The sequence below is a fragment of the Thamnophis sirtalis genome, unplaced genomic scaffold, assembly GCF_051295495.1.
Source record: "Thamnophis sirtalis isolate CommonGarterSnake01/CBP01778 unplaced genomic scaffold, rThaSir2_p1.2 scaffold_1, whole genome shotgun sequence".
Classification (NCBI taxonomy): Eukaryota; Metazoa; Chordata; class Lepidosauria; order Squamata; family Natricidae; genus Thamnophis; species Thamnophis sirtalis.
In genome coordinates this window covers 65,675,327-65,691,910 of record NW_028261381.1, presented here as the reverse complement: position 1 = coordinate 65,691,910, position 16,584 = coordinate 65,675,327, and the positions used below count along the sequence as shown (strand labels likewise).

The 16,584-nt window shown below is 42.0% G+C and overlaps 2 protein-coding genes across 3 annotated transcripts in view; both read right to left on the bottom strand.

Annotated features, from left to right (window-relative positions):
* ZDHHC5 (zDHHC palmitoyltransferase 5) overlaps positions 1-4,258 on the bottom strand; it is a 70,694-nt gene extending 66,436 nt beyond the window's left edge. Inside the window, exon 1 of the mRNA XM_014056938.2 lies at positions 4,088-4,258. The gene's annotated coding sequence lies outside the window, so the exon portion shown is untranslated. The remainder of the gene's footprint in view (positions 1-4,087) is intronic.
* Positions 4,259-7,709: 3,451 nt separating this feature from the next.
* CLP1 (cleavage factor polyribonucleotide kinase subunit 1) overlaps positions 7,710-16,584 on the bottom strand; it is a 13,218-nt gene continuing 4,343 nt past the window's right edge. For both annotated transcript variants that reach the window (XM_087714264.1, XM_014056939.2), the window contains exons 2-3: positions 14,648-15,272; positions 7,710-8,946 (exon numbers count right to left, since the gene is read on the bottom strand). In XM_087714264.1, coding sequence (XP_087570390.1) covers positions 8,275-8,946; positions 14,648-15,253 — 1,278 coding nt within the window. In that variant the 5' untranslated portion in view covers positions 15,254-15,272 and the 3' untranslated portion in view covers positions 7,710-8,274. The remainder of the gene's footprint in view (positions 8,947-14,647; positions 15,273-16,584) is intronic.

The following is a 16,584-nucleotide window of genomic DNA, read 5'->3' as shown; positions in this document are numbered from 1 at the left end:
ATGCTTATCTTCTTTTAATTATTTCAGTTAACACCAGTCTAACATAGTTAAAGAAAGGACAAGACCTGTTATTATCTTCCTTGGTGAAGAACATAGAGAAATGGTCTTAAATTATAGGAAAAGGGTGTATTAATAAATTTTAGAAGACTTTGACAATAGGATTGAATCTGGGTTGCTGTATAAGCTATTACTCAATAATGTATTCAAACATAGTCCAAATGTGTTCATGCAAAGACTAGATCCCCATTTATTAAAGATGCTTCAATCTGGATTCCTGCATTAGATTCATTTTAAATCAGGGCTGTAAAACTTGCAGCCCATGGCCTGGATACATTACGCGCTGGCCACACCCATGCCCAGTTTAGCAAAGGGGGAAAAAGTCCTGATACGTCATGTGATGCCGCCATGATATCGTGAGTTTGACACCCCTGCTCTAAATGGCCTTATTCAAGTCTAAATAACTTGAGAAAAATAAAGTTTCAATTTTCTTCTTTTCTATTAAAGCTCCAGTTTTAAATATCCTTCTGCACATTCAGCTATTGTATTTTTCCCTGAGGACACTTTTTGTCTTAATCTGAATCTTTTCCTGCAAGGGGCATACATAAGGTCATACAGGACAGCTTCCTGATGATATCTGACAGCTGAATGTCAGGAATGCCTTTTAAAGATCTTACTTCCCCAATGGACACTTTTACACTCATACAAATTAAATTTAATCACAAAAACATTATTTGTTTGTTCCAAGAAGTGTGACAAACAGCATTTCTGGACACTGTAGTGCACATCTCTTTAATGATTCTGAAAGAGTACCAAGATGCTATGTAGACATATTATTCACCAACCTTCATGTTCTTGTTCAAAACTGTAATTGTTTGAATTGATGCATTTCACACACACAGTTATATTTTCATTTTATATGCTGCTTGAAAGAAAAACTAAGAGCCAAGAAGGCAAGTTAATCTTCTTAAAAGGGAGAACTTGATGGTATAAAAGAATCTATACCTGATGATACAAAGGATCTGAAAACCTCATGGAATAATTATTAACGTGCCATTACACCAAGATTTCATTCTTGTGACAAATGTTATAGACAATTGTATCTGAAACTAAACCACCTATTTTTACATGAGTTATCTTGAAATTATGCCATATTCTGTTTTAGATTTCACACTCTTAAGTCCAACTACACCAGGTGTCTAACATTGTCATTCTATAATACAGGTTGCAGTAGATGAGCAAAAAAATACTGATGCTTCTTATCATACAGCTTATCTTGCAATACATCATGCAAATTTTGAATTGTAAGTTGGTATTCAGAATGGGGAAAAAGAAACCAGATGCCACTTAAATTTGGAAGGGATAAATCACTAAAGTGACTGACCAGCAAGTTAAATTAAACTGAATTTGTAAAAATTTTAGTATAAAATACTGAAAAAGTATCAGAGTGCCTGCTCTTGTTCTAGGTGGAAAGCCTTCCTCATTACCAACTGGCTCAACAGCTAAGAACAAATTTACCTAAGAGCAATCACTATTAAAGGCTTATCCACAATTTGTGTTAAGTAACAGATTAATCCAGGTAGCCTAATCACTATAAGGCTCTAAACACATACTTTTGGAAGAGGTAAATATCATTCAAAATAAAGTGCAGGTATAGTTTTTCTCCCCCAAAGTTAGGCTGTATTCACATAACATAGTTAATCCAGTTTGATGCTATCCTGTGGTAAATGTTTTGTCCTGGAATATGATGGCAGACAAATGAGCAATAGAGCAGCCATCTTTGCAGGAAGTCCAGCTATGAGGAAAGTAGCTGGAAGGCTGTCACTTCCTACTTTATGTTTCTTAAGGAAAAAACAAAAACTTGATAACCTGATAAAGGCTGGTATAGAAAGGGAGATTATGTATCTGCTATTGTTCTAACTGCCCCCAATGGACAAAGGGGTGGGAAATGAAAAGAAGAAAGCTTTTACTTACAGGTGTCCCATTTTTGTGAAACCATTCTAGGCAATTTTCTTTAATAGCAGGGAAGTATCAACACTTTGTTACTTGTCCTTCCTATTTCATTCAACCTAGGATGGTTAGTTAATCCAAAACAACTTTCTCTAACAATAAACTGATTAGGTTATGGGTGGTTGCATTACATGTGAACTACTACTTGGCTTAAACATTTCACTCAAACCTAAAATAGCTTTTATTTCTACTGTAACAATTTGGTTTTGTTTTACAAATAGCTACCAAAATCTTCCACTGCATCATGTCATTGTCTAAATACCTGCTTATTATCTATTCACTTTCTTATCGGCAGCAAAACAAGTTTCTCCTCATACATAGGCTTTTTATTACAAAAATCAGCTTATCGGCAAATGTCCTTATCTTGTCTGCCTTCTGTGCTATATGAGCCAAGGCCACCTAACAATTGGATGATAGCTAGGAAGTATATTCAAATATAACCTATTCCTTTACTTTATACTTTTGTTAGCCAAAACATCCTTTATAAACAAATTGTGTTGGTCTCAGTCTAAACACCATGCATATAAACTATTTAAATATATTTAATGTGTCTTCTAATGTGCAAAAGCAATATGAAATTCTTACATGTGTGGGCAACTTTAATTCATTAAAAATAAAATTAAAAAGATATTAGTGCAAAACAAATAACATGATCAGCAAAACCACTTCTGGGAATAGAAATTAGCGTAGCCCAAGAAGGTTGTCAAAGCATCCATCTTACCACAAATAAAAGCAATTGGAGAAAAATCTCTTAAAGATTCATACAATGAAGAGACATAACATGGAAAATCGCAGAGAAATATGAATTCTGAATCAGAATTTGCCCTGAGTAATATTATTGTACTCAAAAAAGGGATAGTGGATACAGAATTAAAGCAAAAAGCATGACAAGAAAACAATGGTATAAAGAGTGAAAAATAACAGACTAACCAGGCATGTAGTGCACAAGAACATGTAATTTGGAAACAGAAAAAAAGGAATTGATAGAATATGAACTAAGTTGGAGATTTCAGTTTTCAACATCAAAATGTAACTCTAAAATATTGTTGCATATCTAGTCTGTTCCAATTTCAATACTGAGCTGTTTTTTTAAGCAAAAGGTCAACAGGAAAGTCTTTTCTATCAATTACCAACATGACTTTTTGTGTAAAGCAATTGTTACAACACATTTCCCTGAATGCAGACTTCCTAGATGAAAACATGGGATCTACACTATTTAGTTAAGGAAAACAAAATAAAGCTTCTCCCAAACAACTCTAGGGAAGTAATAAACACTGTTCATTTTTATTTGAGAAGAAACTGAAACTGAGTTCCAATATGTGAGCAAAAGTAACAGCAATGACAATAAATTCTCCGACAAAGAGTACTCAACCTCTTTTCTTCTACATTAAACTGCTTATGGAAAAAGTTATTGCAAGATCTCTTTCTTATAGTGATCACACACTCCCAATGCAAAACGCAAAAGAGCTTGAAGGAGGAACCCTGTCTACGCGATACCTGCACAGCCTACAACTATGACCTCCACGCTTTAATAGTCCCCATACGTGATTCTGGAGGAGGTGCAGCCTTGAGAGAGATCACTGGGTAAAGATCAAGGATTTTGAAGCGGAACTCGAAAGGAGGGAAGGGAGATCGGCACGGAGTTTGGAGGAGTATCCTGTCCACTCACCACCGGGTCCATCGGTGGGACAAGGCTACGAGGAGCCGTGAAACTCGGGGCGGGGAACTGGGGAGCCTTCCTAACTCAGCGGCACCGCAGCAGGAGGTGTCGGAGCCCATTCGGGGTGTGACAAAGAGCGGCGAAAGCAGCGAGGAAAGAGGTACGAGGCGGGGTCTTATTCGTGGCTGCTTAGCCGAGGCAGAAGTTACACTCGCGGAAGGAAGAGGGGGGGAGTATGGGCGAAAGGGGACGAGAACCTCCCTCGCCTCTCGCGCCTTTGGATCCCGAGGAAGAGCCCGAGAGCCGTTAGGCCCACGGAGCCCTGGCCCCACGGGCGAGGAAGGACCCCGCTCCACGTCCGCCGCTCCCTAGGGAGGAGACGGAGCTCTTCCTTAGCCGCCTCCGACCTTTAGCACCTACCCGCCAGCGCCGTCCCTGCCGTAGCCGCGCCTTAGCCGCCGCTCCGGGAAACCAAGTACTCGCTCGGTCGCTCGCTCGGCCCAAGCAGTCACAAGAAACACCAGCACGGGAAGTAGGGCGCGCATGCGCGTTCTCAAACCCGCTCGGGCTCGCCGGTTGGTTAGCCTGCTGCCTGTAGACGCGCGCGCAGTCCCCTTTCCTCCGCACCCCTCCTCCTTCCTTTCCTTCCAGCGCTCCTGCGGGCATGCGCAGTAAGCTAGGTTTGGCGAAAAACGGGAACGGATTCGTTCGGGTAAAGGGGCGGAACTGCGCCGCTAATAAATCACGACTCGGGGAACGAGGAGCTCCAAAGCTGGAGCTAGAAAAGGAGTTATTCGCATGCGTGTGAGTGACGTTGGGCGTCTGGGAGCATCCGCACCAATCGTTTGCTTGATAAATGCGGAGGGCAGGGCTAGACCACCAGAATGGGCATGCGTGAATCGTAGAAAGTTTGCGTGTCTTTTTTTTTTTTAATTTTATGCTCGAGGGATTGAGGGTGGCTGTGAAGTCGCGTATCTTTGATGAATTTGCAGATTCACCCCAGATTAAACTGTTCAGAATGTGTTGAGAAAATTCTTCGGTTTTATTTCTCGTAGAGGTTATATGTATAGAAATCATGTTTCTAGATTCTAAAATGTTTATATAGAATACAATGGAGTAATCTGGGGATTAAGGGAATATAGGAGGCCTCCAGATTCAAGGTTCACAAATTACCTTTTAGCTTAACAATTGTTTTCCATAATAGTTCTACCCCATTTTCATATTTTGAAAATGCTGTTTTTTATATTATCTATAGATAGAACTTCCATCAAGTTATGGCTGGCTCATTTAGACCAAAGGTATGGATAGATAAGGCTCAGTGAGGATTTTGTTTAATACTAGCTGATTTTAAACTGTAATAGCAAAGTAATGATTTAAGTTTTCCCTTGGGAATTCAATCCTTGCAGTTTAGAAAGCTTAGTGCTACAAAATTGGTGCACACTTTGTCAGTATGAAGTGAACTAGTTGTAATAGAAGCTTTCAGAAAACTATTTTGTTCACAATAATGCTTTTAAAGATGGAGCCACATTGGAGATACAGAAATATGTAATGTTTGTTTGTTTATTGGATTTATATGCAATTAATAATTAATAATGCAATTAATAATTGCAAAGAATAAGAGGAAAGAAGAAATATTATTCTATAAAGTTTATATTCCTAATGCTCTTTGAAGTATATAAAGAAAAATGAATTAATCCAGGTTTTTTAATACATATTTTAACCATGGTGGGATTTCTAGTATGAACCATTGTATTAGTTTATTTGTGTCCATGTTAAACTAATTTTGTTTTTGCAAAGCCTCTTAACATTTTTTATCTGATAAGTGAAAAGATTTGAGTTGTAAGACAGTCTCCTAAAGGAGGAGTTTAGCGTGTTATGAGGCTTTTGAAGCTTTAAATCAACTTAACTATAATATGAATCTTGGAACTTGCAGATTGGAAGTTGCCATACAGAATATTTTACAGATAGATGGCCGGGCTACTGGCCAGAAGACTTGTTTCAAGAGCCAAACCTAATACTTGCATTACAGCTTTTGTTAGTAAAAAATTGAGTCATGGGAAATAAAGTTACCAAGCCCATAACTGCAATTTCAGGCACTATGACAGGATTTCCTATTTAATAACCAATAAAATGATGACTGACAACCTACTTGCATACACACTATCATTTGAAAACTAGCTGGCATCAGACTTATTGCTCTACATCTTGAGATTCTACAGTGATCAGGCAAAGCAAATGTATTTGAAGACGCTATTCTGAGAGGTGGAGGAAGCAGTAATGCAGAGAAAATTGCTTAGATATTCTCCAAAATTTGACAGATCCCTACAGAGGGAAACAGATGGAAGTGACGTCTGCAAGCTACCTGTCCAAATTCTATCTGCAATGCTGGATCAGCAATCTCACACAATTTACTGGTCTCAAAGAACTCAGCTGAAAATTCAAATCAGACTCTAGTCACTTGAGAAGGAGATAAGCCTAGAGAGAGAAAATATATGAATTTGTGCATGAATATAATTACTAGAGTGACACTATAGAAGTACCCCCTTGTTTTTAATGCTTGGAACCAGCCGTTCTTACTATTAGGGACAAAACTTCCAGGACTAAATGAGGTAGGGTAACTCAACAAGGTGTGAAGATTTTGAAGTATAAATTGTATTACAGTATACCTACAAGTGAGCCATTCAGCAGTGAAAAGCATCAGCGAACTAATAGAAGGCAATATAGGATGCTAAAGCATTTTAATTCAGTTGAATTTGGGTAACATTTTAGTATGTAACTTTAGTCTCCAGAATCACAAAAGCTTGCTGGCTGAGGGAAACCAATGGTGCATATTATTTTGAACCAGCTGGATGAATTTCTCTGAACATCTGTCAATGTGCAAAGTACAACAGAAGACAGATTTCACATCAAACTTTTAAAAATAATTTTCATTGATGTTTAAAATTACAGTAACAAAAATATCAGCTAAAACAATTTAAAAGGCCAAAGGAAAAAAAGAGAAAAAAATGGAGTTTGGAGAGCTGATCTATTCACTGGCTCCTCTTTCCATCACTGACATTGGCTCCGCTCTTTACAATAGTCTTCAGTCAGCCATTGCTTCTCCAGGGATCTCCAAAAAGGCTTCACCTAAATTCAGCACACCTAAGACTCTGAATTTATTTTGTCACCTAAATGAATATCCGGCATAATCATATTAGTTGTAGGACTGAAAAGGCATGATACAGAAAAACAAAAACAGTATCAGAATCCATACAGCATGGTGTTCTGGACTATACCCTCCATCTTTGTATTTTGTAAGTGCCATCAATATGAGAGGAACGAAGAGCAATCTTGTTTATAGGAGATAGTTCCATACACTTCCATAGAGCCATTTGAATTAAAGGAAAGTATTGATGTGCCTTAAAAATCAAGCTGGATTAACATTACACCAATTTAATGTTTATATTGTAGAAACTTTGTTCCAAAAAACTTGAATCAAAGTTTAACATGGCACTGTAATTATTGCACTGTAATCACTTTTGACATTAAATTCCCTAGAAACTAGGGAAGAGAAATATTCTTACATAGAGGGGTACGCTGTTGAGGGGATTATATTTTAATAAAGGAGACTGTGACTATCCCCAAGTTAAAGTTGTTTATTTGTTGGATTTCCCTCCCACTTGTCTAGTTAAATAAAGTTATCTTAGCCAACAAATAGTGAGTTTTATCTAATGAGATCTGGGAAGAAGAAGCATTTTGTCAAGAGTTGTTTTAAAGGTGCTGAAGTTCAGTAAATAAGAATTACCAGTGAATCAGCAGGAACTCCTGAGTCATCTGATGATGAGAGGATTTTTGTTATTAAGAAAGGGAGATATAGGAGTATCTTGGCTACTTGAATACTGTGAAATCTGTATTTTCATGTTTTTCGCTGTGAAATTTTCTCTTTGCACTAATATAGTGTAAAGGCAAAATAACTTGCAAGATTGTAAGATCTTTTTTTATAAATTCACTTCTTGCAGGACCTAGACATTATAGTGTTACATACAGAGGGCCACAAATATGATACTAATATTTTTGTGATTTATTGAAAGATTGATTTAAAAATGATCTGTAATATAAAGGGAACTGGAATCACAAACTGCTCCAGTTTCTTCAAAGTGATGGGGAATAACAGAATGCAAATATATCTATTCTTAAAACATTCTCCATCAATATGGGGAGGTCATTGATAGAGGGATCATTCAAAATGTACATTGCTACTTCCATGCTTACACATTTATGATGGATGCCTAATGATGAACATATTAGGCAGAAGCCCAGTTTCAGGAAAAGACTCAAGGAAAAATGCAAACCAAATAATTTGTTAGTCTGCAACTCTTTTATCTATTATAGTTCTTCATGAGCCAAAATCTATGAATCTTCTCATATTCATGTTTGAGAATTCTAATGACGGATACAAAATTAGAACTGACTCTTTTCCTTTCAAATGACTTCAACTGCTACTGTACTCAATTCTTATGCCTCTTTTTTGTCATCTTCATTCTGTATGGTAATTATTCCATTTAAAAATGTAATTTTGTTTGTAAAAGAGCTCCTGAGAACTTGGTGGAGCTTTTCCAGTCTGGACACTACTTGAGATCCATGAAACGAATGTCCATGATGAGCAGGAAATTCTTTGGCAATGGGCGTGGTGCTGGTGAAAGCACTGTGAACACTTGGCGTTCCAAGTCTACTCCAGTTACCACAATGAAACCAGCCACACTGGTCTCAGAGATGTTCTCATCAGTGCCATCAGCAGTGCTAACACTTAATAGATGATGAACCATGTCACGGCCGGGTGTAACTGGGACTAGCTTGAGTTGATTGTCTTCCTGTGACATGCCCAGAGGCAGACATGAGTCAGGGATAGTGGGAGCTCCCACTTTATATATCTTAACATCAGAGAACTTGACATCAAAAGCATGTGGATAGAAGCATCCTCGGAAACCATAGAAGTATTCACGTATGCGGTCATCACGAAACTCCCGACGGAAATCTTTAGAGCGCTCTACCACTCCACCTGATTTGGGAAGTAGCACAGTTCGAACAAAATGAGGCAGGTCTCGTTTCAGTTCATTGTAGAGACGTTCTTGATCCAACACTACAACAACATCAACTTCAAAAGCAGAAGCAGCATGTACAAGTGCCTGATATCCAGATCCCTTCACCCAGCCACAAGTATTGATGATACAGCCACTGATTGAAGCTCTGCGGTTCACTTCACAGCGTTGATTAAACACATCAGCCAAGCGAGATGTGATCTACAGAAAAATAAAAAAATAGAAGCATATAATTAACAGGAAACTACAAAACTCATGGCATAAAACGCCTAGGACATGATGTGAAACTGATCCTTTTTGGAAGGCTCAGCCCTTCAAAAGTTCATACTTGTAAGAGAGGGTTTTTTAAAAATTATGAAACTGCCCTTAGACAAAGACCATTAATTTGTCACCATAGCCCATCAGGGCCTAGTTTGGTTTCTTCAGCCTTCATGTTATCCACAATACTTTAGCCAACTACTAAAACTCATGAGTTAAAATACCTTCCCATTAAGTTATAATCCTTTCACTATTCTTAACAGTTTTAAATAGCTGCTACCACGAAGACCCTGAAAACACCATATTTCAAATCTTTACTCATTATGTAACCTATTTCTCAACCTGATAAATCTTGAATATATCCTAATAAATATTGGATAAATCACTACTCTGCATCCTGATTCAGGGTCATCAAGTCTGCATTCCTAATCTTTATCATGAGATTCAGATTCAGATTTAATTTATTTGTATACCGCCCTTCTCCGGGAGGGACTCAGGGCGGCGAACAACTCAAAAGGGGAAATGGGATACAAACACAATACATATAATTAAAATACACAAGAGTCATACGGCCATACAAGTCGAGAGGGGAGGGGAACTCATCAACCCCAGGCCTGCTGGCACAGCCAGGTTTTGACGGCTTTCCGGAAGGCCTGGAGAGGGGTGAGGGTCCGAATCTCCGCGGAGAGTTCATTCCAAAGGGCCGGAGCTGCAACAGAGAAGGCCCTCCCCCGGGTAGTAGCCAGATGGCATTGGCTGGTAGACGGAACCCGGAGGAGGCCGACCCTGTGCGATCTAACGGGTCTGTGGGAGGTAATTGGCAGAAGGCGGTCTCTCAAGTACCCAGGTCCAATACCATGAAGGGCTTTATAAGTTACGACTAGCACTTTGAAGCGTATCCGGAGACCGATCGGTAACCACCCGGAGGAGAGCCTTCTCGGTGACTGCTCCGACTCTATGGAACGAACTCCCCATGGAGATTCGTACCCTCACCACCCTTCAGACCTTCCGCGTAGCCCTTAAAACCTGGCTGTCCCGACAGGCCTGGGGCTAAAGACTTCAACCCCACCCGAATAGTATGACTGTTGTGCTTTTTAATGATGTATTGTCTTCATGTGTATAACTTGTTTTGTATTTCCCTCCCCCTGAATTGTGAGCCGCCCTGAGTCCCCTCAGGGAAAAGGGCGGCATACAAATGAAGTTAAATCCAAATCCAAATCCAACCAGTGCAGCTCGCGGAGGATAGGTGTAACGTGGGTGTACCGAGGTGCACCCACAATCGCTCGTGCGGCTGCATTATGGACGAGTTGTAGTCTCCGAATACTCTTCAAAGGCTGCCCCATGTAGAGCGCATTGCAGTAGTCCAGTCTTGAGGTCACGAGGGCATGAGTGACTGTCGCGAGTGCCTCCCGGTTCAGGTAGGGGCGCAACTGGTGCACCAGGCGAATCTGGGCAAATGCCCCGCTGGTCACAGCCGACAGGTGATGTTCTAAGGTCAGCTGTGGGTCCAGGAGGACTCCCAAGTTGCGCGCCTTGTCTGAGGGGCGTATATTTTCACCCCCCAGCCTGAGTGATGGAATACTGGCCAAATTCTTGGGAGGGAAACACAACAGCCACTCGGTCTTGTCTGGATTGAGTACAAGCTTGTTAACTCCCATCCAGACCCTGACAGCCTCCAGACACTGGCACATCATGTCAACCGCTTCACTGAGTTGGCACGGGGCGGAGAGATACAACTGAGTATCGTCCGCATATTGATGGTATTTTATCCCGTGCCGTCGAATGATCTCACCCAGTGGCTTCATGTAGATATTGAACAGAAGGAGGGATAGGACCGAACCCTGAGGGACCCCATATTTCAGGGGCCTAGGGGTCGACCTCTCTCCCCCAACTAACACCGACTGTGACCTGTCCGAGAGGTGGGAGGAGAACCACCGAAAAACGGTGCCGCCCACTCCCACCTCTCGTAACCGTCGCAGAAGGATACCATGGTCGATGGTATCGAAGGCCGCTGAGAGGTCAAGGAGCACTAGGATGGAGGAATAACCTCCATCCCTGGCTCTCCAGAGATCATCGATCAGTGCAACCAAAGCGGTTTCCGTGCTGTAGGCAGGCCTGAATCCCGACTGAAAGGCGTCCAGATAATCAGTTTCCTCCAAGGACCGTCGGAGTTGAGAGGCTACCACTTTCTCAACAACCTTCCCAATGAAAGGGAGGTTGGAGACTGGCCGGTAGTTCAAACTAGCTGGGTCCAACGATGGATTCTTCAGGAGGGGTCTCACCACCGCTATCTTCAGTGCCGGTGGGAAGAAGCCCTCCCGAAGAGAAGCATTCACCATCGCCTGGATCCAGCTCCGCGTCACCTCCTTGCTGTTCACCACCAGCCAGGAGGGACACGAGTCCAGTACACAAGTGGCAGTACTCACCGCTCCGATGGCCTTGTCCACTTCATCAGGAGCAACAGGTTGAAATCAGTCCAGAGATGTTGTTCAAGACCTTCCCCCGGTACCCCGGCTGGCTCTGCGCAATTGGAGTCCAGGTCCATCCGAAGCCGAGCAACTTTGTCCGCGAGGAACTGGACATATTCCTCTGCTCTACCTTGTAAGGGGTTATCCGCAACCCTTGTATTTAGGAGGGAGCGGGTCACCCTAAACAAGGCGGCAGGGCGTGACTCAGCAGATGCTATCAGAGCGGCAATGTGATTGTTCTTAGCTGTCCGTATTGCCGATAGATATGCTCCGATCCAGGTTTTCAAAAGTGCTCGGTCTGACTCGGATTTACTGGTCCTCCAGCGGCGCTCTAGGCGTCTCTTTTGGCGCTTCATCTCCCGGAGGTCCTCGGTAAACCAAGGGGCCCGCCTGGATCTCCTGCTGCGGATCGGCCGTAAAGGCGCAATCCGGTGGAAAGCCTCAGACGCTACTGAGTTCCAAGTAGCAACTAAGGTCTCCACCGGACTGTGGGCGAGAGTATCAGGCATAACGCCAAGCGCCGTCTGGAAACCCTGAGGATCCATAAGACGCCTGGGGTGGAACCACCTAATCGGTTCCTCCTCCCTACAGCGGGGGATTGGTCTCTGAAAGTCAAGCCTCAGTAGGAAGTGGTCTGACCATGACAGGGGCAAGATCTCACTACCCCTCAAACCAAGATCACAACTCCACTGCTCCGAGAGAAATACGAGGTCGAGTGTGTGACCCGCTGAGTGAGTCGGACCCTGGATTACTTGGGTCAAGCCCATGGCTGTCATGGAAGCCATGAACTCCTGTGCTCCATCAGAGTGTTCACCGAGCGAAGGCAAGTTGAAGTCCCCCAGTATCATAAGTCTGGGGAACTCAACTGCTAGCTCGGCTACTGACTCGAGGAGCAAGGGGAGGGCTGTTGTCACGCTGTTGGGAGGCAGGTACGTCAACAACAAGCCCACTTGACCTGCAAGGTCCATCTTCACCAGCAAGGACTCACACCCGACAAGCTCTGGAGCAGGGATCCTACGAGGAACTAAAGACTGTCGGATAACAATGGCCACTCCTCCGCCCCTTCCCTGGGATCGCGGTTGATGAAGCACCTGAAAACCCTCTGGGCACATTTCTGTGAGGGGGACTCCTCCCTCCCTCTGGCATGTATTACTGAAACAAGTATTGTTTCAGTAATACATGCCAGATCTGCCCCCTCATCTATAATTAGGTCCTGGACGAGGGGAGCTTTATGAACCACAGATCTGGCATTTAGCAACAGCAACCTGAGACCAGGGTCCTGACTACTCACGCCATCTGGCCTTGGAGTGGAACTCACAGGGCCGGAAGGGGGGATCCCTCTAATATAGGGAACCCTCCTTCCCCGGTAATGGCTTGCCCTGAAGTTCCCGCCATATCTGCCCCTCCCCATTATGACCCCTATGTTCCGGCCCACTCCCGCATCTGTGGTCCCTTCACCCACTCCCCCAGCTGCCGGATTCATTGGCAGGCCCTTCGATGCACACAACCGAGGGCCGGAACCAGGCCCGGGGCCCCCTACCACTTCTGCCAAAGCACTCAGTGCAGGAGGTCCCGGCTAAACTCCCGGCCCACCAGACAAACCCATACATACAGCCAATCACTCCCCCACAATACAAGTTAAAAACAGAAACAGCAATATAATAATAAAAGTGGGACATTCAATCAGTTACAGTCATACCATGCACTCCCCATACACATAAAATATAAAACTTGAATAAAATTTACCAATATATAAAAATTAAGATTATGATTATGAGCCTGCGCATAATCTTGAGAGTTGCAAGACTTAATCTACAGCCATGATGGTGAATCTATGGCACACGTGCCACAGCTGGCATGCGGAGCCATCTGTCAGGGCACAATTTTGGCCTTTTGAAGCCATTTTTTGCCCTCCGGAGGCTTCCTTGAAGCCTCCGGAGCGCGAAAAACCAGCCCTACGGGCAAAACACAACCTCAGGAACAGACTTCCGGTTTGCTCACAGGGCCAGTTTTAGCCCTCTGGAGCCTTCAGGAGGCTTCCCTGAAGGGCAAAAAACGATCCTATGAGCAAACTGGAAGTCACTTCCGTGTTGCTCCTAAGGCCAGTTTTAGCCCTCCGGAGGCTTCCCTGAAAGCCCCTGAAGGCTCTGGAGGACGAAAAATGGCCCTATGAGCAAATCAGAAGTCTGTTCCCGAACTTCCGGTTTGCCCGTAGGGTCAGTTTTTTGTGCTCCTGAGGCTCCCATGAAGCCTCTGGAGCCTGGGGAGAGCAAAGCCAAAAATGGGGGGAGCGCTGGTCGTGCGTGCACACTGGGGTCATGCACAAAGCATTATGGGTGTGGCACGCTCATGCACGACCCCCCTGTGCTCCCCCGCTTTTGGCACGTTAGCCAAAAAATGTTAGCCATCACTGACCTACAGTTATGTTTGAATCAGACTTCCAGTTAATAAGTTAAATAAACCAGATTAAAATAAAAGTAAATAAACGATTATAGATTAAGAAGACTGCTTTTACCTGGCTGTATTCTTGATAGCTTTGTTTATACAATACATTATATCATAAATCACAGCTAACAAACCACAACAGCTATGTTTCTAATAGCAGGCCTAAACAATAGTTTCTGAGGTAGGTATTTTAATTACACTTGACAAAACACAGTTGTCAAAGTGTTAAAGGTAGTGGCGTGAGTTCTCATACCTTTACAAAATCTTAACAGTTATCTAAATAGCTTATACTCATCAGCTTCAAACTTCAAGGCAGAGAAATTCTACTCTTTCTTCTTCTATGAGTGAGTTTATATAGTAAACAAATCATCATGCTAATTTCTCTCTCATTACCTATTATGTTAGGACAGGGTATTTATCTGATAATGGCCAATCACAGTCCAAATGGAATTCATAATTGGAGCAAAAAAACTATAGTCATCTCCTGTTTATATATACCATTTTGTAATCAAGGGAATGAAAAGATTTTATTTATAATTATCATATCTTTTCTCCATGTAAAGAAAACAGGAAAAGCTATTCCACAAAGGTCCAAAGAAACCAGACAATGGTGTAGTTAAAAATAGTGCCTCAAATTTCCATCCCGAAGATCTATTATGAGATCATTTATGGAGCCAAACTTTATGCAAAGGTCCACCTTCTCATTGCTCATTTCATCACGCAATACTTACTTTGTTATAGAGTTTGATGTTTGTGCCTGGTGTGGTGGACCCAAAATGATAAACTAGGGGGGCTTGAACAGAGAATCCTTCTTCAACATCTGCAGGTCGCTCAATATAGAGTGCTCCCATAGTGCCTGGGATTGAAATTGAGCCCTGGCCTACATCTAGTTCCACAAATGTGGGTCGGCGTCCAAGACGCACAGCATAATTTAATAGCAGGCGGCAGACTGTAGACTTGCCTACATCTGTGGGGCCCACCACCATCACCCGAGGTCCCCGCTCATCTTCACGCTCAGCCTGCCACCGCATCTGCTCCAGAGCTGTGTGTGTGTTGAGGTAGAGAAGCATGGGCGTATCTTTGGAGACATAGGCTACTTCAGTCCGACCAGTTAGTTGCACAGAACAACCATGCCAAGTAAATACAGCAACTTTAGCACCAGCATCAAAGGTAAATTTCTTGTTTCGGGTCAGCTCAGTTCCAAAGATTTCAGCCATGCCTGTCATAAGTTCCAACTGGACAGTTTGTGAGGCCTCAACTTCAAAGCGGAGTTCAGTCTCTCTCTCCAGCTCAAACTTGGCAACCAGTTTCTTTTCATCTCCAGTCTCCTCTGCCATCTTGTTTTATTCACAAATTCTATGAGGACAAAGCATAATTTAACAAAATCATTTTTAAAAGTTTGTTGTTGGATGCCAGACTTACGGAAAAAAATCATTTTCTCTTTTTATATGAAACAGCGAGAATTCCTCCCTTATATATGTTCTCCAAAAAGATGAACTCATTTTGATTTCGTATTTATGGTCTAAGTAACTGTTCCTAAGTTGGATCTCTCTTTGTATATTGGATTATCTTTAGTAACAAATACTACTGTTGCTGATTAAAACTCATGGGAACTTTAGTCTCAATATCTAAGAGAACCCAATTTCCAAGGATTTAGGATAATTGAGTATAGTTGGAAATACACAATACTTTTCCAGAGAGACCAACCATTTTTGGGTAGCCATGATGTTGGCATAAACCACTTTGATTGCTTCATAATGCTAATTCCTTCTAATGTAATGACCATATGAACAAAAGGTCATTCCTATTTCTTTTTGTAGCACGTAGTAAAACAGAGACTGTACACTGAAAGTGTGAGTACATATCTGTTATTACTATTACTATTATTATTATTGTTGTTATTATTATTATTATTATTATTATTATTATTAGATATATTCTTCAGAGACAGTGTAGTCTTAAATTACAATTGGATAGCTGCTCCTTTAAATGTACAGCTCTAGTTTCTGAGGTTCCAGTTAAAGTTCTTGCTGATGACTTGACAAAAATGCAGAAATATAGCCACTTTAACAACACTAGGATTTTGTTATGATTCCCCATCAAAGTCAGCATCACGAACGATCGTACTCGGCTTTTCAAAACTAGTTGGGGTTTGCCACGCAGCTAACAGTCAGATGAAAATTGCACTGTATGTTAGTTCTAGTTAGTCATATTTTTATTGCTTCAGCATCATAAAAACTCATCTATGAAATCTTACCTATGTGCTCGCTAGGAGCAAACCACAACTTGATGGCAGTGTAATCAATCAATCAATCATGAAAATCACTGAAAAATGTTAAGGATTTATAGTGTGAGCTGATTAAAGGAAAGAGATGCTTCTCCCAAAGGGATTTCAATTCCATCATCCCAAAGAGATTTCAATTCCATTGTTTCATCAACTACCAAAACAACTCATGGAAAACAGCAAGACTAAGGACCAAAAATGACATGTTCCCAAGAAAGAAAGAGAAGAGCCGCCTGGTGGACGGAACAGCTTAAAAGTTGAGCCATCCCTATAGTAACAGAGTTGGAACTGTGAAGAAAGCAGCAGAAATCCACCCACTGATTAAATCCACAGGGATCCAACAACTCTAGTCTCAAATTAACTTGACAGCAGATGTGCCCATTA